This window comes from Medicago truncatula, chromosome 6 (assembly GCF_003473485.1).
Source record: "Medicago truncatula cultivar Jemalong A17 chromosome 6, MtrunA17r5.0-ANR, whole genome shotgun sequence".
Classification (NCBI taxonomy): Eukaryota; Viridiplantae; Streptophyta; class Magnoliopsida; order Fabales; family Fabaceae; genus Medicago; species Medicago truncatula.
The window spans coordinates 17,487,474-17,510,452 of NC_053047.1; the positions used below are offsets into that span (position 1 = coordinate 17,487,474).

A 22,979-nucleotide genomic window follows, 5' to 3' on the forward strand; every position below is an offset into this window, starting at 1 on the left:
AGCACGAGCCACTACGTGCCCAATGCTCTAATGTCTTGTCTTCCCCGTGAAGTCGTGCCTACAAAATGCCAACAGTCATGCATTACAAGCATTCATACATGCATAATCATGCATATTACGTATCCATGCATTTAATGAAACTGTTATATCAACCATGCATATTGCATTTCCAATGTCAACATCAGTCTCAATTTCTACCTTTCAAACCAAATCGACGTCAAGTCAATCTCAATCTATATTTTGTCAAACAAACTAATCCCCAGTGAATATGTTCCTGTTTGGTCAAGTGGCTAGTTCAAGTCCAAGAACAGCTTGTACCTATCAATTTGCTTATGTTATCGGTCGAGTGCCCAGCTCAATCCAAGAGCAGCTTGTACCTGTCAATATGTTTCCGTTTGGTCAAGTGGCTAGCTCAATCCAAGAGCAGCTTGTACCTGTCTATCTGTTTCTGCCCGGTGGAGTAACCAGTTCGCATCCAAGAACAAGCTCGCACCTGTCTATTTGCCTTGCTTTCAGTCGAGTAACCAGTTCGAATCCTTAAGAACAACTCGTACCTGCCAATTTTACATGTTTTCAGTCGAGTCACCAGTTCAAATCCGTAAGAACAACTCGTACTTGCCAATTTTCTCTTTTTCCCAGTCGGGTCACCAGTTCGAATCCATAAGAACAACTCGCACTTCCCAATATCCCCGAGTGAGTTACCAGTTCGAATCCATAAGAACAACTCATGTTTGTCCAGTAACCTCTATCCCCTGTGAAGTGACCAGTTCGAATCCATAAGAACAACTCGCAGTTGTCTGTTTGTTTCATCCCCGGTCAAGTGGCTAGTTTGAATCCAAGAACAGCTTGTACCTGTCCAACTTGTTTCTAGTTTCCCGTTACTCTGCTATTCACTATCTTCGTCAATGTCTACCAATCCCGCAATGGATACGACATATTTTGTTAATTCCAATCCCCATGAGGACTTGCATTCATAATCCAAATGATGCATGGCATGCATATTATTTGAAAATGGGTAGGCGTATTTTTACGTCCAAACACAGTGCAAATGCTAATATTTAAGTATCTTCGTCCTGTCAAGCCAAAGACTCCGTCTCTTGACTCTCCAGACAAAGAAACTTAAATAGGGGCAGCTGTTATACCCTGTTTTTGGACCTAAAAATACTGGGCTCCAATTTCATTTCAAACTTTGTCAAATATCAAATTTCAACTGCACAGTTCAAGTTGTCTCTGCTACGCAGAGTTTTCAATCACATCTTTTACCTATGTTTTTCTTGCATAAAACCTTTTGAAATGTCTTTACTTGTCTTATAAGTCATTCAAAAGTGTCTCTGAATCATTGCATTGCTTTTTCTACAGTTTATTTCAAAATTTGCAAAAAAGTCATACAGAAGGGTATTTTGGTCATTTCCTGCAGTGGGACCCATTTTCATCCTTGTGACTGTCTCTGAGTCTTTTCAAATTCATTTTTAACGTTTCATCAGTAAAACCCTGTTTAAATTCATTTCAAACTTGCATCTGAGTCAGTGACAAAGTCAATTTGAGTTGGTTTAGGTCATTTTTAGCCCCAGGGGCATTTTGGTCATTTCACACGAAATTTTGGCATAGGGAGGTTACTTTGAAGTACCTCATTTAAGCCATTGGTTCGTTTTAGTCCGTTTCGTCAGTTTTATTTTTGTTTCACTTTACGTTTGGTCAAATTATGTTTTTTATTCAAATTTTATTTTTAATTGCATTTTGGTCCCTCAATTGAGGTCCCAAAATTGCATTTTTGTCCAAACTGTTTTTTATTTATTTCATTTCAAGTTCTTTTTAATTTTGCAGTTTAGTCCTTAAAATTCTTATTTTTGCAAAAAGGTCCAAAGTCCATTTTAAGTCCAAGGCCGTGCCCCTCCCATACAAATCCAGATGTCACAATTCCATTGGCTCAAGTGTACACATGTCAACTATATAAACAGTGAGTCAGATTCAAAGCCAAGAACAACACGCCAACTCATAAACACAAACTCAATTTTCTCTTTCTCAGCTACTGAATCAAAACAGAAAATCTCTCAAAATTTCTCAAGAACACCAAGAACATTCAAACCCTAACCGTTTTTTCAGAATCACCAGAATCATTGAATCATCAACAAATTCATCAAATTCTCTGCAATTCTCAGAGATTCAATACTGAATCTTCATCATTGAATCGCCTCCTTCACAATACGAGTGCGAATCCATCGCTGTTAGCAACGGACTCAAGCACGATCACGAAGAAGACAGTGAGAAGAAGAGGGAAAGAAAACGAAGAAGATTGAACCGGTGAAGCAGACGAAGAATCACTGATTTATTTTCAGTGTTAAAGCCAAGAATCAACAACACAGAAAGCACAGAATCAAGTTTCCCGGAGAAACTCAACAGAATCTCCATCACAAACATCAGGTAAAACTCAGAACCTCATTTTCAAAATAAAATCATAGTTGAACCTGAAGAAATCACGCAAGCATATCAAAAATTTTCCAGAATCACAAACCGTAACCGTAACCGTAAACACGTAAATCTCGCTTTTCTCTTTTCAAAAAGCATCAACGCAAGCGAATCGTTACAGATCAAGAAGGATAAAAAGATTTGATCCAAGAAAGTTTCAAAGAAAAAAAGAGTTTCAAAACCGTGACATAAAACCTCAGATCTATAACGATTCAGACCTTGCATGCAAAATCTAACGCCATATTCTTGTTTAGAACGAAAAAGGATGTCTTAATCTGTAAAATTTTTTGAAAACGGTAGAGTTTCTCGCCTCCGGTGCGGCGGCGCCGCCCTGTTGGGCCGGCAAGCCACCACACCGGAGCGGTGAAGCTCACCGGAGAAGACAACCGGAGGAGAGGAGAGAGGTGAGAGCTTCTCTCACTAGGTTTAGGGTTAGAGAGAGAGAGGAGAAGGAAAAATGGACTGGACCGGTCCTGTAATCCTTTTATAAGCAGCTGAACCGGACCGGTCCAGCTCTGGTTCGTTCCCTTCAATCTAGACCGTTGGATCTAGGGTTCCATCTCCTGGATCAATCCAACGGTCCCTGCGCTTTCCTGTGTTTTGACTTTGGGCTTTGGGTTTGGGCCTAAGATTCCATACGTTTTTTTGCTCCTTTGTGCTATTTACACCGTTTTTCTGTGCTATTGAAACCTGTGCCTTGACTAAAATTTTGATAAAAATTCCTAGATTTTTTTAGGTATACGTTTTGTTGATTTCTTATTGTTTCTATGACATTTTTGCATGTTGAGCTTGATAAAAGTATTGCATGATTAATTCATAGCATTTTAATTCCTTTTGGATCATTTGCCACGAGTTTTTCATTGTATTTTTATCCTTAATGTGTTAATATGTGATAATAATCTTTTGATATGTTGATGTGAGATGTTTATGCCTCTAATCACATGTTGATCTTGCTGTTTTGAATTGTTTTTTTATTATTTTATCTTGACTTGGTTATACATCGTGCTTGCTAAATTCTCATGTTGCATACTCATTTGGCACATCTTGCATCTTTCCAATTATATTTTTTCCCTTGTTGCACTAACATTTTGTTCCCCATGTGATTTCACTACCCCCTCCACTTTCTTTAGCTTAGCATTTATTTTTGCAAGTTTTGATTCATTTAGTGATGTAATTTGTTATCATTGGTTTGTAGCTTGGCAAAGGGGCCATAGAATGTATTTAGGCAATGTTGTAATATGGACTATGGACACTATGGCGCACCGACACGCACACACTCACCTTAGATGTATGCATAGGATTGCATGGTTAGGTGAATGCTTAGGTTTTAAACACCTAGAGAAAATCCATCCTTTTTTTCAAAAAAAAACAATTGAACTTCACTTCAAAAATTTTCATAATAAATATGAAGTCAACACTTCATTTTTTCCTTTCTTTTTTTTTTCTCTCTTAAGAAAAATTCAATTCATCTTAATCATTTAGACTTTCCTTTTAATCACTAATCAAACCTCACTTTTTTGCTAAATCTAATGCTCATGAAGCCTCCCAATCTCCTTCTTCAAAACCATTTTCAAAACTTAAAATCAAACAATTAAAACAAAAAACAACAAGTCTTTTAGCAAGAACTACGCCGGTTTTGATCCCGTAAAACGGTACGTAGGCAATGAGTCAAAACTCATCCAAGCCGAAATAAAATCAAATTCTACTTCTTCTCGCCCCCATTCTTAACTAATCACACCTTCATCTTTTTTACAAATAGTCAATAAAATTAAAGCGTAGAAATAAACTTAGGAGAGCGGTTCTTATGGAATACCATAATCGCTCCGGGTGCCTAACACCTTCCCGTAGCGAAAACGACCCCCGAATCTAGAACTTTTTAAGGGTTTTTCTCCTTTTGCCCTTCCCAAGAAAAAATAGAGATATCAACGGTCGAAAGGTTCAAGTCCAATTAATGGCTTGGTACCCAAAAACCATGATAACAACAAGGATAGATGCCTGCATCGCAAGATTCATGATAACAAGACAAACAAAGGGCAAACATTTCTCATACCAAAAGGAAAGCAAGAAATTGGAGTTGGTTCTTATAATGCTGAAAATTCAAAGAAAGAGCTTGCATGTGCAATAATTATGCATGAATATCCACTTTCAATTGTAGATCATATTGGTTTTCGACGATTTGCTGCTTTTCTACAACCAATGTTTCAAGTTCCTTGCAGAAACACCATCAAGAAGGAGATATTTAAAGTGTACGAGTTTGAGATGTCAAAAACTTCAAAATTGTTAGATAATCTTCAGTCAAGAGGGGCCTTTACTTCAGACATGTGGACTTCAAGTAATCAAAAAAGGGGTACATAGCTGTTACTGTGCGTTATATCGATGGATCTTGGAAGTGGCAGAGTCGCATTTTGAGGTGATTACAAATTCTTATATTATTTTTATATGGTTGTTATTGCACATATTATCTATATATATTATTTTAGATTGTATATATGATATAATTATACTTTTGTTATCGAAATCCATGTTAGGTTCATTTATGTCCCTGCTCCTCATTCAAGGGATAGACTTTGTGCTGCTTTAGTTCAATGTTTAATGGAATGGAACATCGATACAAAAGTATCAACTATCACTCGAGATAATTGTAGCACAAATGATGCTATGGTGGATAAAATTAAAGAGAAGTTGAACTTAAATACTTTGTTGAGGGATGGATCCTTACTTCATATGCGCTGTGATGCACATATATTAAATTTGATAGTAAAGGATGGGTTAGAAGTAGTGAAAGATGGGATAGAAAGGATTCGGGATAGTGTGGCTTATTGGACTGCAACTCCTAAAAGGAAGGAAAGATTTGAGAAGATAGCTAGACAATTGCGAATTTCGTGCACTAAAAATTTAAGTCTAGATTGTCCAACTAGATGGAACTCCACTTACAAGATGCTTGACATTGCTATTTTGTATGAGGATGTATTTAACCGACTAAAGTTATGTGACCCTCAATACACTTGTGTTCCAACTAGTTCACAATGGAAATTTGCAAAGGATGTTTGTGAAAGATTGAAATTATTCAATGCTATCACTGAACTCATTTCTGGAACTAAGTATCCCACTGCCAATATGTTTTTTCCTGAGATTTGTAAGATCAAATTAGCAATATCTGATTGGATTGACTCCTCCAATAAATTGATTGAAGAAATGGCTAAAAAGATGTTGCAAAAATTTGATAAATATTGGAGTGTCACCCATGATATAATGCGAGTTGCTACTGTCTTGGATCCTAGATACAAAATGGATTTACTTGAGTATTATTATGAAAAATTGTATGAACAAGACTCTGTTGAGCAAGTTGGGACGATCCGACAATTGTGTTATGAATTAATAGCTGATTATCAGTTGAAGTTCAATCAAGACACTTGTGGTGACTCGTCAATGTTGGAAGCTAGTCGTGTGGCTAATGATGGTTTAGATGATTATGATGCATATGTTCAGAAGAAAAAAAGAGCTAAAACTTCATTAGTTAGGACTGAGCTGGATCATTATTTGGAAGAGGAAGTTTTACCGCGGAGTCCTGATTTTGATATTCTATTGTGGTGGAAGTTGAATGGCATCAAATATCCAACACTCCAAGGAATTGCAAAAGATATTTTAGCAATTCCTATTTCTACAGTAGCTTCAAAATCCGCATTCAGTACTAGCGGTCATATCTTAAGCCCGCATCGCAGTCGACTTCATTGGACAACTTTAGAGACTTTGATGTGTGCTAGAAGCTGGTTATGGAGTACCGAAAACAGTGGTATGCTTACAGTTCTTTCAATTTATATATCTTATGAAATGACAAATGATTTTGTATTTGTTAACTACTTATTATTTAAATTGTACTGCCTTTCATTTTTATAGGTGGTAGGAGTTCTAAATTAAGCAATGACTACACTAGTTTACTTGATGAAATAGAGCCTGAGGATGAAGGTGAGATTTTCCTTCCATTTATTTATCATTACTACTTTCTAGTGTGGAGTGTTTTTTTTTTAATTAGCATATTATATAATCAAACCTCAGCACAAGTAAACCAAAAAAAGCTAAGAAAATCAACAGTGGCTGTCACATGACAGCAGCCCCTAAAAACAAACAACATAAAGAGGTTACATTTATTACTAGTTTCTAGTGTTATTCTATTTTGGATAAAGAGGTTTCATTTACAGCATAAAGATGTTATCTATTTTAGTTTATGCATTAACAAACTTTTATCTAGTTTGTAGTCATTTAGCTTTGAAGGAGCATTGGTTCTGTTTGGGAAGGCATTGTTTTTCTCTTAATAGTCTGGTGGTTTATTAGTTTTGGTTAGGTGGTTATAGTTGTGATGATTAGTGTTGTAATTGCTTGTGCAATTTTATCAATTTGTTATAGTTCTTTGTACTTGTTATTCTCAATTTTATCAATTTTAATGTTTATATTATAACTTTTATATTTTATATAGGTGAAATTTTAGCTAGTGGCGTTACTTCCCTCTTTGAAGATGGTCAATAGTATTTTGAGAAAAGAGAAAAAAAAGAAGACTACATTGGTGGTGGCAGCTTATCTAGCTACTTTTGTTAGCAATTTCAATTAACAATGATTTTTATCTACTTGTGTTAGCAATTTCAATGAACAATGATGTAGTTTTGGAATATTGGTTTGGTTATGTGGTTGTTTTGATGGTATTTTGGAATACTCTTATCTACTAGTACTATATTATTTGGTTTTGATAAATTTGATATTGGTTTTGATAATTTGGATTACGAGTTGTATGGTTGCTGCATTACTTTATTTGAAATAATTTTATTGTATGTTCGGATGAATTTTGGGTTCATAATATATGTTCTAGTTTAGGTCAAGGGATTATGTTTATTAAAAATCCGAATCCACTGCGGGTATGGGGGTGGGGCGGGGATAGCCGAACCCATTTGGGATGGGGTTTGGGTTCAATTATTCATCCCCGTCGGGGTACGGGGCGGGGAACGGGGCTTTATCAGGGAATTGGGTTTGAGGATGGGGTAGGTAAAAACCGTTCCCGCTCCGCCCCTTTGCCATGCCTATATGCTAAGTGTTTGGTGAGATTGTGGTGAATTGTTTGTGTGAACATATGTATTGTTGTTGAGATATATGTTTATACATACATGACTGATGGTGACATATTTTATATCCAATGTGGTGAATGGTTTGTGTGAACATATGCATTGTTGTAGAGTCATATGTTCATGCATTCATGTTTGATGGTGACGAATTTTATATCCAATTGAGGTGATTATGGTGTTCTGTTGGCATCATGGGGCGACGGCCTAGACGTTGGTGATGACGGTACCGCATGAATTTATGTGTCGTGTCTAGGGGCATATCATATTGTAGCATGAGTCCTAATTGTGAAAATAATTGATATGCTTGTGGACGCGAGTGATTGGTTGTGATATTTGGATTTGTCATTACGAATTATTATTGAGATTAAATATTCATGTAATTATTTGGAACTTGAAATGATTCATTTATGTTCAAATTTATTTTATTGATTATGATTGATGTAAAACTTACCCCCAGTGGTTTTGACCGCCTACATGTCTGTATGGATGGGTAGACGAAGTGCAGAATTAGTTGCTTTGGTGAGTTGCTCGGTGATTGCTTGGATAGCGGGAGCTATCTCCGTTATCGGTTCCGTAGAGTCGTAGGATAGGCTCTGATCTAGGATGTTGTCTTATGATTTATTATAGATTGTCTATCCTGGATTTATTTATGTTTTGGAGAATTTTATGATGATGTATTCGATCTCATGACATGTATACTTTTGAGGTGTATGGTTTATATCTGCTGCAACTGTTGAGAATTTTTATACATGCATGTTGTTTAGGATTTTGTTGATGACGTGACGTCTATTTCTTGAATATTATATTATTCGCGTGTTTTATCGCTTTAATAGAAATAGGGCGTTACATTGAACACACCAGAAATGGTACGACTATGGAGGACCTTGGGTGATATGCTCTAGTGGTGAGCAAGGGATTTCTTCATGAAGACGGAAGGCATTCCAAAGTTTGAAGAATGTATAGCACGACTTGCGGGATTACCCTAAAAAGCCAAGGGTGATTGGATGTAAGGAGATCTTCAAGGAAGCGGGAGATGTCCTGTGTTGAAGAGGTTATGGTGGATACTTGTGGAATATGGAACTACCTAAAATTTCTAGTGTAGTTGGACTGCAAGGCTCTTCGAGAAGGCGGAAGACATTCCGTTGGCTGAAGAGCTTATGGTGGATACTTGGGAAACTACCTCAAATTCCTAGTGTAGTTGGACTGCAAGGACCTTCGAGAAGTCGGAAAACATTATGATGGCTGAAGTGGAGCTACTTAAAATTTCCCGCGTAGTTGGATACAAGAATCTTCAAAAAGGCGGAAGGCATTCCGATGGTTTAAGAAGTTAGGTGTAAATTGTGGAGCTACATGGTGTACTGGGAAGCAAGGGAAAGAGAAACATGGTGGTTGATGTTAAATTGGCATCATCAGTAATTTGATGGAGAATGTTGCAGTATAACTCAAAATTTGATGGATGAAGAATATTGTTGCTAAAAATATAAAAGATTTGTTTCGAATATATTTCGTGCTGAAAATATATTTATGGACAATATATATATTTTTGTACTGTATGAAGGACAATTTGATGCAAATATTCTTTCACTGAAGAAAAAAAAAAAAAGAAACGTATCTTCAGTGTGATATTCGTTTCAAATTTATGAGTTATATTTCTCTATAAATATAGACCTTGTATCAGAGTAAACCTTGAGATAGAGGGGTCTGAAAAAAAGGATTTAGAAGTAAGCAACAAACTAGGGTTTATATAGCGTTTTCTCTCAGCAACAAACACTAGAGTTGAGTTTGATTCATGTTGGGAAACACTATTAGGATTGAGTCTCTTGGTCATGAGAAGAGATTGAAGCTTTTGGTAGAATTAGGCGGGAGACTTATTTTTGTAACCCATTGATATCTCTTTTTGTAAAGATACTCATCATTATAGTGGAACATAGAACTGCTCTCTGCCCCAGACTAGGTCAGTATTGGACCGAATTGGGTAAAAAAAATTGTGTTCTCTCTTTCTTCCTCTCGCTGTTTTTACTTTTGGCTTGCGTTTATAACGTCCATACACTTTTATTTTGTTGCTTGATTATTACTTGTTTGATACATCAAGTATTTTAATGGTGTGATTTTTCATTGAATTCACAATAGTTTTATTTTAAATCACTTTACGATAAATGCATCATTAATGCTATTTTATTCTTAACATATTCTTTACCTTTATTACTTTATTTTCTTTCAATTATTTTAATCTCTTTTTTCAATATCTTAAATAAATCATTTTAATATGAATTGTTTAGCACCAAAAACATGAAATTTCATATTTAATTCATGTTTTTGATTAAAAATATGAAGGTTAGACATGTGTTGACTAAAATGTAAGAACTAATTTTATAGATGAAATTTTTTAAACGAACCAAAAGGCTAAAGAATATTTCAAGAGGAGTACTAAAATGAACTCTTGGTATATTTAAGAGGACCATCTACTTATTTAATCCTTTATAAAGGTCAAAACGACTTATACAATAGCAAATGAAGTTAATTATCTTTTCCAAAGAAAATCCCAAGAAAGAGATTAACAGAACTTAACACTTTTGTGTAGGCAGAACAGATATCTGTAGTCACAAGAATATATAGGACACATCTTCATTAGATAGTTGAAATTTATATTCCTAACCAAATAATATAACTGAACCATATAATAATATGGCCAAACAATAGCATTCAACGAACATTTTCCACTAAAAAGTGAAGTTATTCCTTTTATAAGGGGAGGGGTGTTTCAGGGGCTTTCCTTTAATTAGAAAGGGATAAATGAAGTGATTGTTATAAATGAACAAACAAAGATACAAATAAATATTATTATGGTACTTGGGTTATTGAATCAATCATCTCCTCAAACCCACTGCTTTGCATGTTATAGTTCCACAATATCTTCCATGTTGCCTTTGCTATCCTCCATGTTGTTATAATATTCTCTGCACACATTGTTCAATATAAGTCTAAAATCACACCATATAATTAAATTAAAGAGAAAGGAATAAACTAAAGAGATTCATTAAATTAAATTACCACAAATTGTTGATTTTGTTGGTGTTGTTGTTTCTACAGAAGAAGGCGATATAGGAATGTGAGCTATCTTATGCCAATCTTCACCTATTCCTCTCTTGCATCTCTTCTCCAATATAGGACAACCTGAAATAGTTAACGTTTGCAAGTTTTGGAGTTGCTGAAAGTTGTCTGGTAGTGAACTTAACTCTGGAAAGTCACAGATCGCTAATACTTGAAGAGAAGTCATGGCACCCAACCAGTCCGGCAAGGATTTTATAGATGGAAAATTGAACAGTCTCAATTTTTGTAGTGAGGGGATGCCTTCTATGCCATCTAGTATGCTTTCATTACACTCCACGAGTAGCAGTTGACGGAGGGAAGCTAGACTGTTCATGTTATGTGGAAAAACTAACTGTGGACAATAATAGATATGAAGTGTCTCAAGACAAGTTAGGTGTCTCATACCGTCCGACAGGGATTTGAATCCAGAGCATGAAAAAACTGACATATTTCGAAGAGAACTCAAACCTTTCAACAAGTGCTCCGAAAATGACTCCATTTCATTGCAACGTTCAATAGAAAGAGATTCTAAAGCAGTAAGAGGACCGAGTTCAACAGGTAATTCCTTGAGATTGGCGAATTTTGATATAGAAAGTGACTTGAGATTGTTACCAGCTACATCTTCACTGCAATTGTTGTAAAAAAATGACTTCAATAATTCTTCATTTCCTCCACTAGCAGAAAGTGACTCAACAGATAGAAGGGATGTCAATGTAAGTTTGGGGACATTTGTTATATCTAAATTTAAAAGTTGTGGTAGCATCTCTACTCCATCAACTTCCAACACCCTCTCTAAATTTGGTAAGTCATGCAAACTCAATTTTTTCAGTGACGTAAAAGCTTTCTCAGTCTCAGGTTCATACAAGTCATCATCAATGTACTTTATATATCTCATTCCAGATAAATAGAGAATAGTTAAACATGGTAATTTACCAAACGGAGGAAGATGCCTACAATTTTTACAGTTATAGAGAATAATACTAACTAAACCTTTTAGAATAGAAGTATTTTTCATCCAAGAAGGAAAAATTGTTCCACCATAACCATTCACCCCAAAATGCTTCAGTCCGGAGGAATGGGGCTCAAGAGCTTCCAGTACTCGCTCGGCATCAACACTGCCAACTTGTGAATTAGTATCATTACCCCAAGACAAATATAAACGATCCAAGTCCTTCTTGCTAATCAAATTAGTTTCTCTAGCATCCTCTTCGTTCGACACATTCTCAAGACATTTGATGTGTAGCTTGCCTCCTAACTGTAAGTTGTGTAGCTGTGCTAAACCATACCCAGTTTTTGAACCAACAATGAAAATCGTCAATGTTTTCAGGCTAGTTAACTGCCCAATTCTAAAAGGAGCTGATATCAATGAATGGCAATTTTTAATCATGAGATGTCGAAGGTCCTTCAATTTTGTAAATTGTTTGGGAAAACTAGATAGCAAATGGCAACGTTCAAGTTTTAGTGTTTGCAATTTCTGCAGTCTACAAACAGACCCAGGCAAGGTTGTGATGTTACTATCATAAATTTCCAAGTACCTCAAATGCACTAAACTCTTCAATAATGAGAGTTCATTTGAACGTGTAAGCAAAACTCGAAGAGAGGTGCTTGACAGAAACACATCTAAATTCTTGGAGGGTGGTTTATACTCAAGAAAGGTTCGCAAGGAATCAACTTTTTGGAAGGGAATTATGTGGTCATATTTTGATTTTAGAAAAAAGAAACCTATATTTGGTTTTTTATCAAAGATACTTAAATGGTGAACGCCAATTGACACATTAGTCGAATCTGAAACATCATAAGAAATACATTCTTTTTCCATAATAGACTGAGCTAAATCATGGATAAAATCATGCATTCGGAATGTAATGTTACCTGCTAAATCAGATTTAACTTCTTGAAAAAATGATCTTTGCCACAATTGATTCCATACCTCATCACCAACGTGCTCCATCTGTAAATTTCCTCTAGATGTAACAAGACCATTAGCCATCCAAAGATGAATGAGATTTTCCTTAACCATTTCAAAACCCTTAGGAAAAACAGCACAGAAAGCAAAACATGGTCTCAATGACAATTTCAAGTTAAAGTAGCTTATTCTCAAAGCAGACATGATAGAATCAACCTCAGGCAAATTCCAAAATTCACTTTCCAGTACAGAAATCCATTGATGTTCGTTGCTTGTACAGCACAAACTGCTACCCAATACTTTAGCAGCAAGAGGTGAACCCACACATTTTCTCACTAACTTTTTGCCTATTGCCACAAGCTCTGCACGCTCTTCTCGATTTTCTCCAAAAGCTTGTTGTTTGAACAAAGACCAGATGTCATCATCAGATAAGCTTGCTAAATGATGAGCATCAGAAGTTCCCATGATGGATGCAACAATGTCAAGTCTGGTAGTGATCAAAATTGATGCACCTTTCTTTCCATTTAGCAACAAAGACTTTAACTTATTCCATTTCTCTTTGTCTTCAGTCCACACATCATCAAGAACAAGTAAATACCTATTTTTTTGCAAAATTTCTTGAACCTTTTGTTGCATTGACTCTAAAGACGAGAGATGTGGATTTTTTCCAATGGTGTTTTCTATGATGGACTCTAAAACTTTCATCGCATTGATATCACCAGAAACACACACCCATATTTTCAAGTCAAAATGTGTCTTTACCCTTTCATCATTGAAGACTGTTTGAGCAAGTGTTGTTTTTCCATATCCACCGTGGCCAACAATAGAATAGACAGAGAGTTCTTCACTGTCACCAGCGTGCCGTAGAAGAAACTCTACAATATGCTCTTTATCTTTGTCTCTTCCATATACTTTGGATTCAGTGATGACAGAGGTAGTTTGCCGCCGCCCTTCATCTTCTGGTTGGCGCTCGATGACCCCCACATGTAATCCGAACTTCATCCTTTCTTCAGCAATATCGTCGATCTCTTTAGCAATCTCCTTCATCCTCTTTCCAATGTTGCGACGAACCAAAATCTTCATAGGATGGAAACGAGTGATCCGCTTGTTGTTACCATGTGCTTTTAAGGTTATTGAACATTCATCCAATATATCATCAAGCACATAAGCAGCATCACGCAGTTGCTGTAGCCACTCTTTGACAGCATCGTTTGTTATTTGCTTCTTTTCAGCATCTTTTAGGACAGCACGGATTAAAGTGAGCTTTCTAGATAGGCTTTGGGTCAATTCTCCAACACCCAAATAGGTAGCAAGCTCCTCTTGTACAAATGATCCGAGGTTTTGAATCAAGATTCCAAGTAAAGCATCAGCCATTTTCAGATGTGAGAACAGAAATGAATCAAAGTTGTTTGGATTGGAGATGATTTTGCTCTAGGAAGATGAAATATGAGTTGTTATTTGTTTTCAAAGATTATATATTAAATCAGTGGATGTAGTTCTTCTGCAACATGTCAAAATTGGCTGCTATAGAAAAATAAATAATTAGTGAATGACAGTGGGAAAAAACAAGTGTTGAAGGCACATGGCCATGAAAGGGAAAAAAACAAAATTGGAAAACTTATCTTATGAAACAACATCATGCTCGTTCATTTGTTCTTGTGTGGCCTAGATTTCATCAAAGAAAATCCAATACCAAATAATTGTAATACTAATTATTATTTAATATTTCAAGTTGGCAGTGTACCTGAAGTGCAAGTGGATCAAGTATGGTGGGATGGCATCAAGTTGGCAAGTGACACATGATTGACGGTGGTTGTGTTTTGTTTTTGAGAAGAAGAAGAAGAGTCTGCTACGAGAGTAGCACTGAACGTGTTCTATTTTTGTTCCTTTCTATTATTTTATTTGATTTTTGTTTTTAAAAAAAGAAGTGACACATGGTGCAATATTACTGGCTATGTCATGTGACATAGCCCACCACAATGTTACGGAAGTGCAATCCCTTAAAATATGGTTCATTTTATTCTATTCGTGTATCTGTTAAGATAGTTGTCATGTACTAATCATGATAAATATTATTTCTGGATACCGTGCATACATAATTTAGATCATCCTTAATTATATGTGTAACCCACGATGCGGGATAAATACACTAGTAAATAAATATATATAAACAGTAAAATTGAAGACAACAGCGCACATCTGAGCGTTACACATCTATATCTTCAATTATGTTGTCAAAATCTTGTTTCACGACGAAGTCAAACATAATATCCGAATATTGCGTCGATGCTGGCTTTTTATCCTCTGCACACATTGTTCAATATAAGTATAAAATCACACCATATTTGATATAGTAAAAAAAGTGAAAGGAATAAAATAAAGAGATTCATTCAATTAAATTACCACTAATTGTTGGTTCTGCATCAGATTGCAATTTGTAATTCAATTCAACTTCAGGAATGTGAGCTATCTTATGCCAATCTTCACCTATACCTCTCTTGCATCTCTTCTCCAACTTAGGGCAACCACAAATTCTTAACTTTTGCAAGTTTTGGAGTTGCTGAAAGTTGTCTGGCAGTGAACTTAACTTTGAAGAGGAGCTAAATAGTGGACTGATTTCTAATACTTGAAGAGAAGTCATGGCACCCAAACAGTCTGGCAAGGATGTTCGTGAATGAAAATCAAACAGACACAATCTTTTCAGTGAGGGGATGCCTTCTATGCCATCTAGTATGTTTTCATTACAATCCGAGAGTCGCAGTTCACGGAGGGAAGTTAGACTGTTCATGTTATGTGGAAAAACAATTTGTTTACAGAAAAGGATTTTAAGAGTCTCGAGACAAGTTAGGTGTTTGATACCCTCAGACAGGGATTTGAATTTATTGCAGCTAGAAACATACAAATTTCGAAGAGAACTCAAACCTTGCAACAAGTGCTCTGAAAATGACTCCAATTCATCACATAAATCAATTCTAAGAAATTCTAATGCACTAAGAGTACTGAGTTCAACAGGTAATTCCTTGAGTTCTTTAAAGCCTGATATCCAAAGTGACTTAAGATTGTTACCAGCAATTCCCCGTGAAGCTACATCTTCATTGCAATTGTTGTAAAAAATGGACTTCAATAATTCTTCATTTCCTCGACTAGCATAAAGTGACTCCATAGATGGAAGGGACTGCAATGCAAGTTTAGGGACATCTGTTATAGCTAACTTCAAAAGCTGTTGTAGCATCTCTACTCCTTCGACTTTCAACACCCTCTCTAAATTTGGTAAGTCAGCCAAAGTAAATTTTTTCAGTGACGTAAAAGCCTTCTCAGTCGTAGGTTCATACAAACTATCATCAATGTACTTTAAATCTCTCATTCTAGATACAGAAAGGAAAGTTAAGCATGGTAATTTACCAAATGGAGGAATCTGCCTGCAGTTTTTACAGTCATAGAGAATAATACTAACTAGACCTTTTAGAATAGAAGTATTTCTCATCCAATGAGGAAAATGTGCTCCCATATAACCCTGCAACCCAAAACTCTTTAGACCTGAATGAGGCTCAAGAGTTTCTATTACTTGCTCAGCATGAATACTACTAACTTGTGAATTAGTATAATCACCCCATGACAAATATAAGCGATTTAAGTCCTTCTTGCCAATCAAATTAGCTTTTCTTGCATCCTCTTCAATCGACACTTTCTGAAGGCCTTTAATGTGTAGCTTTCCTCCTAATTGTAAGTTGTGTAGCTCTGCTAAACCAAACCCAGTTTTTGAACCAACAATGAAAATGGTCAATGTTTTCAGACAAGTTAACTCCCCAATTTTAAAAGGAGTTGATTTCAATGAACTGCAATTTTTAATCATGAGATGTCGAAGGTCCTTCAATTTTGTAAATTGTTTGGGAAAATCAGATAGATGATGACATTTTTCAAGTTTTAGTGTTTGCAATTTCTGTAGTCTGCAAACAGAACCAGGCAAGGTAATGAAGTCACAAGATGAAAGTTCCAAGTACCTCAAATGCATTAAATTTGATGATGAGAGTCGATGAGACTTTGTATGTAAAGCTCGAAGCGAAGTGGTTGATAGAAACACATCTAGATTCTTTGAGGGTGGTTTATACTCAAGAAAGGTTCGCAAGGAATCAAATTTTTGGAAGGGAATCATGTAGTCATATCTGAATTTTTTATCAAAGAGACTTATATGGTGAACTCTAATTGACAAATTTGTTAAATTTGAAGCATCTGAAGAAATACATTCATCTCCCATAATAGACACTGCTAAATCATGGACAAAATCATGCATTTTGAAAGTAATGTTACCTACAAAATCTGATTTAACTTCTTCAAATAATGACCTTTGGTATAATTCATTCCATACCTCATTACCAACATGCTCCATCTGTAAGTTTCCTCTAGATGTAACAAGTCCATTAGCCATCCAAAGTTGAATGAGATTTTCCTTCACCATTTCATAATCTTTGGGAAAAACAGCACAGAAAGTAAAACATGGCCTCAATGACAATTTCAAGTTAAAATAGCTTAGTCTCAAAGCAGACATGATAGGATCAACCTCAGGTAAACTCCAAAACTCACTTTCTAGTACAGAAATCCATTGATGTTCGTCACTTGTAAAGCACAAACTGCTTCCTAATACTTTAGCAGCAAGAGGTGAACCCACACATTTTCTCACTAACTTTTTGCCTATTGCCACAAGCTCTGCACGCTCTTCTCTATTTGCTACAAAAGCTTGTTGTTTGAACAAAGACCAGATGTCATCATCAGATAAGCTTGCTAAATGATGAGCATCAGAAGTTCCCATGATGGATGCAACAATGTCAAGTCTGGTAGTGACCAAAATTGATGCACCTTTCTTTCCATGTTGCAACGAAGACTTGAACTTATTCCATTTCTCTTGGTCTTCACTCCACACATCATCAAGAACAAGCAAATACCTTTTGTTTTGCAAAATTTCTTGAACCTTTTTTCGCATTGACTCTAAAGAGGAGAGATTTGGATTTTTTCCAATGGTGTCTTCTATGATGGACTCTAAAACCTTCATCATACTGAAATCATCAGAAACACACACCCATATTTTCAAGTCAAAATGTGTCTTTACACTTTCATCATTGAAGACCATTTGAGCAAGTGTTGTTTTTCCATATCCACCGTGGCCAACAATGGAATAGACAGAGAGTTCTTCACTCTCACTGGCGTGCCTTAGCAGAAACTCTACAATCTGTTCTTTATCTTTGTCTCTTCCATATACTTTCGGTTCGGTGACAGCAGAAGTAGTTTGGCGCCATTCATCATCTCGTCGTTGGCGCTCCTCCGTGACTGCAAATTGTTGTAATCCGAACTTCATCCTTTCTTCAGCAATATCATCGATCTTTTTAGCAACCTCCTTCATCCTCTTTCCAATGTTGCGACGAGCCAAAATCTTCATAGGATGGAAACGAGTGATCCGCTTGTTGTCGCCATGTGCTCTTAAGGTTATTGAACATTCATCCAATATATCATCAATCACATAAGCAGCATCAATCAGTTGCTGTAGCCACTCTTTGACAGCATCGTTTGTTATTTGCTTCTTTTCTGCATCTTTTAGGACAGCACGGATTAAAGTGAGCTTTCTAGATAGGCTTTGGGTCAATTCTCCAACACCCAAATAGGTAGCAAACTCCTCTTGTACAAATGATCCGAGGTTTTGAATCAAGATTCCAAGTAAAGCATCAGCCATTTTCAGATGTGAGAACAGAAATGAATCAAAGTTGTTTGGATTGGAGATGATTTTGCTCTAGGAAGATGAAATATGAGTTGTTATTTGTTTTCAAAGATTATATATTAAATCAGTGGATGTAGTTCTTCTCCAAATTGGCTGCTATAGAAAAATAAATAATTAGTGAATGACAGTAGGAAAAAACAAGTTGTGAAGGCACATGGCCATGAAAAGGAAAAAAACAAAATTGGAAAACTTATCATATGAAACAACATCATGACCGTTCATTTGTTCTTGTGTGGCCTAGATTTCGTCAAAGAGAATCCAATACCAAATAATTGTAATACTAATTATTATTTAATATTTCAAGTTGGCAGTGTACCTGAAGTGCAAGTGGATCAAGTATGGTGGGATGGTATCAAGTTGGCAAGTGTATAATTTAGCTGTTTGGTGTTATCTCAAAATAATAGGTATCCTTTCTTGGCGTCTTTCTTTAATACTCTAGACAGAACCTCAACTTTTAAGGACTATTCGTCTTAATGTTAGTTTTATTATAATAACCCGTTAAACTTCTATGCATTGTGCTTATATTACTTGGGCATGCAATACTCAACTAAAAATACATATGATAAAATAACCAATACCAATCAGAAGTTGGTGCATCTAAACGAAGATTGCAAAAACTGTTAAGAAGTTGGTGCGATAGAAACAATATTTGTCTAGTTTCAAGCCCTCGTAAAAAACCATACATCAATACGCAGAATTTCACACCTCTATTTTCACAATTATTTTCATACGTCTCTGTAATCTTAATCAATGTCTTTACCAATTATAATAAGTTTACATGAACAATCCAGTAGGCTTTGAGAAAAATGGAATATTAAACAAGGTTTTTAAACTTTAAAAATCCCTAGGACTTAGTTTGATGGATTCACTAAGGCTAGTAAATATCTCTTGTAGTAAATTGGACCTTCACCTCTTTCTTGTTTCAATGATATTCACTTATGGCAAAATGTTCAATCATTTATAGCTACCTCGTTATCCTTATTAGACACCAGAACAGAATCACTCTGGGATTTTACACCTCTGAGTATTTCCACAAACATGTCTGAATCAATTGTTGTATTGTCGCGAACAGAAACCAACCACTGAAGGATTCTTCTGGGTTCAGTATCACAGTAGAATAGAATGACAATCTGGTGCTACTAGATACACACAAAAAGGTTGTTTGATTCACATATTTTTCTTTCTCAGATGTAACATCCAACATCCTAGTGATACAGCAATTCAAACATCCTCGCGATCCATATAACGTACTCTCTAAAAATGTGTTTTTATAACGAATCATTGACAACAAACCTGCTTCCGTACGCGTGGGGAAAATATCTTTGGTAGTGGAAATTGATAAATTCATTAATAACAACAATTTTATCAAGGAAACTCAAAAGAAAGTTGTATCAAACAGAAAATTGAATACAAACATTTACACTGCTGTAGAATTAAAATATTTCATAGAAAACAGACACAGTTTCACTAAGTTTCGAGAGCTTGGTTCTCTCCCAATCAAATAACCACTCATATTTTATATTTTCTAAGATCCCATTTAATAGACACCTCTTATGAAATAGTATTTTATTCTTATGATATTAAACTTGAATTTATAAATGTATCATATCATATAATATCACATGTATGTAGGACACGCTCTCAATAGATAGTTGAACCATACATCAATTTGGTCAAACGTTTTCCACTAAAAAGATACAAATAAATACAGAAAATCTTTCAATCAGAGCGATACACGTCTATATCTTCAATCATGCTGTCAAAATCTCTCTGGACATTGTATTTTATAAGAACTTCCATAAATTGCCCCCATGATGGCAGTTTATCCTTTGCACACATTGTTCAATATAAGTCTAAAATGACATTGATATAGTAAGAAAAAAGCAAAAGGAATAAAATTAAGAGACTCATTTAATTCAATTACCACTACTTGTTGTTTTTGTTGGTTCTGCATCAGATTGCAATTGGCAATTCAATTGAAATTGAGGAATGTGAGCTATCTTATGCCAATCTTCACCTTTTCCTTTCTGGTACTGATTTTAACTTTGGAAAGTTATAGATGTCTAATACTTGAAGAGAAGTCATGGCACCCAAACAGTCTGGCAAGGATGTCAGTGAAGGAAAACCGAACAGAGACAAACTGCGCAGTGAGGGGATGCCTTCTATGCCATCTAGTATGTTCTCATTACAATCCCAGAGTAGCAGTCGGCGAAGGGAAGTTAGACTGTTCATGTTATGTGGAAAAACAAACTGTGGACAGTAACTGATATGAAGTGTCTCAAGACAAGTTAGGTGTCTCATACCCTCAGACAGGGATTTAAATCTAGGGCACCAAAAAAGAGTCAAAGTTCGAAGAGAACTCAAACCTTGCAACAAGTGTTCAGATAATGACTCCATTTTAACACAAGCTTCAATTGTAAGAGATTCTAAAGCACCAAGTCTACTGAGTTCAACAGGTAATTCTTTGAGTTTGGCACATTTTGATATAGAAAGTGACTTAAGATTGTTACCAGAAATTCCTTGTGAAGAGGAAGCTACATCTTCACTGCAATTGTTGTAACAAAAGGACTTCAATAATTCTTCACTTCCTCCACTAACAAAAAGTGACTCAACAGATGGAAGGGACTGCAACACAAGTTTGGCAACATTTGTTATATCTAACTTCACTTCCTCCTTCGACTTCCAACACCTTCTCTAAATTTGGTAAGTCCCACAAAACCAACTTTTTTAATGACGTAAAAGCCTTCTCAGTCGCAGGTTCATAGAAGTCATCATCAATGTACTTTATATCTCTCATTCCAGATACATAAAGATTAGTTAAATATGGTAATTTACCAAATGGAGGAAGTTGCCTGCAGTTTTTACAGTCATAGAGAATAATATGAACTAAACCATTTAGAATAGAAGTATTTCTCATCCAAGGAGGAAATTGTGTTCCCATATAACACTGCACCCCAAAACTCTTAAGACCTGAATGAGGTTCAAGAGCTTCTAGTACTCGCTCAGCATCAAGACCACCAACTTGTGAATTAGGATAATCACCCCAAGACAAATATAAGCGATTTAAGTCCTTCTTGCCAATCAAATTAGCTTGTTTTGCATCCTCTTCATTCGACACTTTCTGAAGGCCTTTGATGTGTAGCTTGCCTCCTAATTGTAAGTTGTGTAGCTCTACTAAACCAAACCCAGTTTTTGAACCAACAATGAAAGTGGTCAATGTTTTCAGACAAGTTAACTCCCCAATTCTGAAAGGAGTAGATGTCAATCTCCGGCAAGCAATAATAACAAGATGTCTAAGGTCATGCAATTGTGTCAATTGTTTCGGAAAACTAGAAAGAATATCACAACCTTCAAGTTTAAGTGTTTGCAATTTCTGCAGTCTACAAACAGACGCGGGCAAGGTTCTTATATCACTCATGTAAAGTTCCAAGTACCGCAAATGCATTAAATTCTTTAATGCAGAGAGATGACAAAAACTTATACGTAAAGCTCGGAGTGGAGTGACAGATGGCAACACATAGGAATTTTTGAAGGGTTCATTAAACTCAAGAAAGGTTCGCAACGATTCAATTTTTTTAAAGGGAATCATGTTGCAGTCGAACTTTTCTTTACTATCTAAGCAACTTATATGGTGAACTCTAATTGACAAATCAGCCAAGCTTGAAACCTTAGAAGCCACACATTCTTCTCCAATAATGGAATGAGCTAAATCATGGACTAAATCATGCATTTTGAATGTAATGTTACCTACAAAATCTGATTTGACTTCTTGAAAGAATGACCTTTGGTTTAATTCATTCCATACCTCATTACCAACATGCTCCATCTGTAAGTTTCCTCTTGATGTAACAAGTCCATTAGCCATCCAAAATTGAATGATATTTTCCTTCACCATTTCAAAATCCTTAGGAAAAACAGTACAAAAAGTAAAACAGGGCCTCAAGGACGATTTCAAATTAAAGTAGCTTAGTCTCAAAGCAGACATTATAGGGTTATCCTCAGATAAATTCCAAACCTCACTTTCCTTTACAGAAAGCCATTGATGTTCCTCACTTTTAAAGCGCAGAAGGCTTCCCAAAACCTTGGCAGCAAGAGGTGAACCCACGCATTTTCTCACTATCTCCTTACCTATTGCTGCAAGCTCTGCGCGCTCCTCCCCATTTGGTCCAACAGCATGTTGTTTAAATAATGACCAAATGTCATCATCATATAAACCTACCAAATGGTGAGCAGGGTGAGATCACGTGATGGATGCAACAATCTCAAGTCGTGTTGTGACTAAAATAGATAAACCTTTCACCGTATTGTTGGAACAAAATATGTTTCACAATGAACCTTATTGAGTTTTGATGATAACAAGGTATTAAAAATTGTCAATTGGTTATTACTAATTATTGTTCAAGTGTACAGGACCAAAGGCTAGTCAAGTAATTTCAACAGGTTCTGGAAGAACAATGAAAAGCAAAAAGAATTCCAAGCATCTGAAGAAAACCGCTCCTGAAGTTCAAAGTGCTTCTGAAGTGATGACGTCATCAGAAGCAGAAGGTCATCAGAAGCAAAGTTTTTCATCAGAAGCTATATCATCACCAGAAGCTACATTTAATCCATATATTCAAACTGAAGATCCAAAGTAGCTGTT

At 35.9% G+C, this 22,979-nt stretch overlaps 3 protein-coding genes across 3 annotated transcripts; all 3 read right to left on the reverse strand.

The window, feature by feature from the left end:
- Nucleotides 1-10,174: 10,174 nt before the first annotated feature.
- LOC25480408 (disease resistance protein RGA2) lies at nt 10,175-14,447 on the reverse strand. The gene is made up of 2 exons (XM_013587138.3): nt 10,629-14,447; nt 10,175-10,534 (listed from the first exon to the last, which is right to left on the reverse strand). Exons 1-2 carry the CDS (start codon nt 13,945-13,947, stop codon nt 10,419-10,421), a joined length of 3,435 nt encoding a protein of 1,144 aa, XP_013442592.1. The 5' UTR covers nt 13,948-14,447; the 3' UTR covers nt 10,175-10,418.
- A 126-nt stretch (nt 14,448-14,573) lies between these two features.
- LOC25480409 (putative disease resistance protein RGA3) lies at nt 14,574-18,443 on the reverse strand. The gene is made up of 2 exons (XM_013587139.3): nt 14,977-18,443; nt 14,574-14,877 (listed from the first exon to the last, which is right to left on the reverse strand). Exons 1-2 carry the CDS (start codon nt 18,293-18,295, stop codon nt 14,780-14,782), a joined length of 3,417 nt encoding a protein of 1,138 aa, XP_013442593.1. The 5' UTR covers nt 18,296-18,443; the 3' UTR covers nt 14,574-14,779.
- A 1,910-nt stretch (nt 18,444-20,353) lies between these two features.
- LOC112418219 (disease resistance protein RGA2) lies at nt 20,354-22,235 on the reverse strand. The gene is made up of 2 exons (XM_039826969.1): nt 21,060-22,235; nt 20,354-20,965 (listed from the first exon to the last, which is right to left on the reverse strand). The coding sequence occupies exons 1-2, from the start codon at nt 22,233-22,235 to the stop codon at nt 20,354-20,356; spliced, it is 1,788 nt and encodes a 595-aa protein (XP_039682903.1).
- Nucleotides 22,236-22,979: the final 744 nt, after the last annotated feature.

Bases quoted from the DNA above. Each gene is read 5' to 3' on its own strand.
- LOC25480408 (XM_013587138.3), bottom strand. From the start codon at position 13,947: ATGGCTGATGCTTTACTTGGAATCTTGATTCAAAACCTCGGATCATTT. The intron at 10,535-10,628 runs GTAATTTAATTT...CAATGTGTGCAG, and splicing joins AACAAAATCAACAATTTGTG to AGAATATTATAACAACATGG.
- LOC25480409 (XM_013587139.3), bottom strand. From the start codon at position 18,295: ATGGCTGATGCTTTACTTGGAATCTTGATTCAAAACCTCGGATCATTT. The intron at 14,878-14,976 runs GTAATTTAATTG...CAATGTGTGCAG, and splicing joins TGCAGAACCAACAATTAGTG to AGGATAAAAAGCCAGCATCG.
- LOC112418219 (XM_039826969.1), bottom strand. From the start codon at position 22,235: ATGGTGAAGGAAAATATCATTCAATTTTGGATGGCTAATGGACTTGTT. The intron at 20,966-21,059 runs GTTTTGTGGGAC...CTTGTGTTGCAG, and splicing joins TTACGTCATTAAAAAAGTTG to TCCCTTCCATCTGTTGAGTC.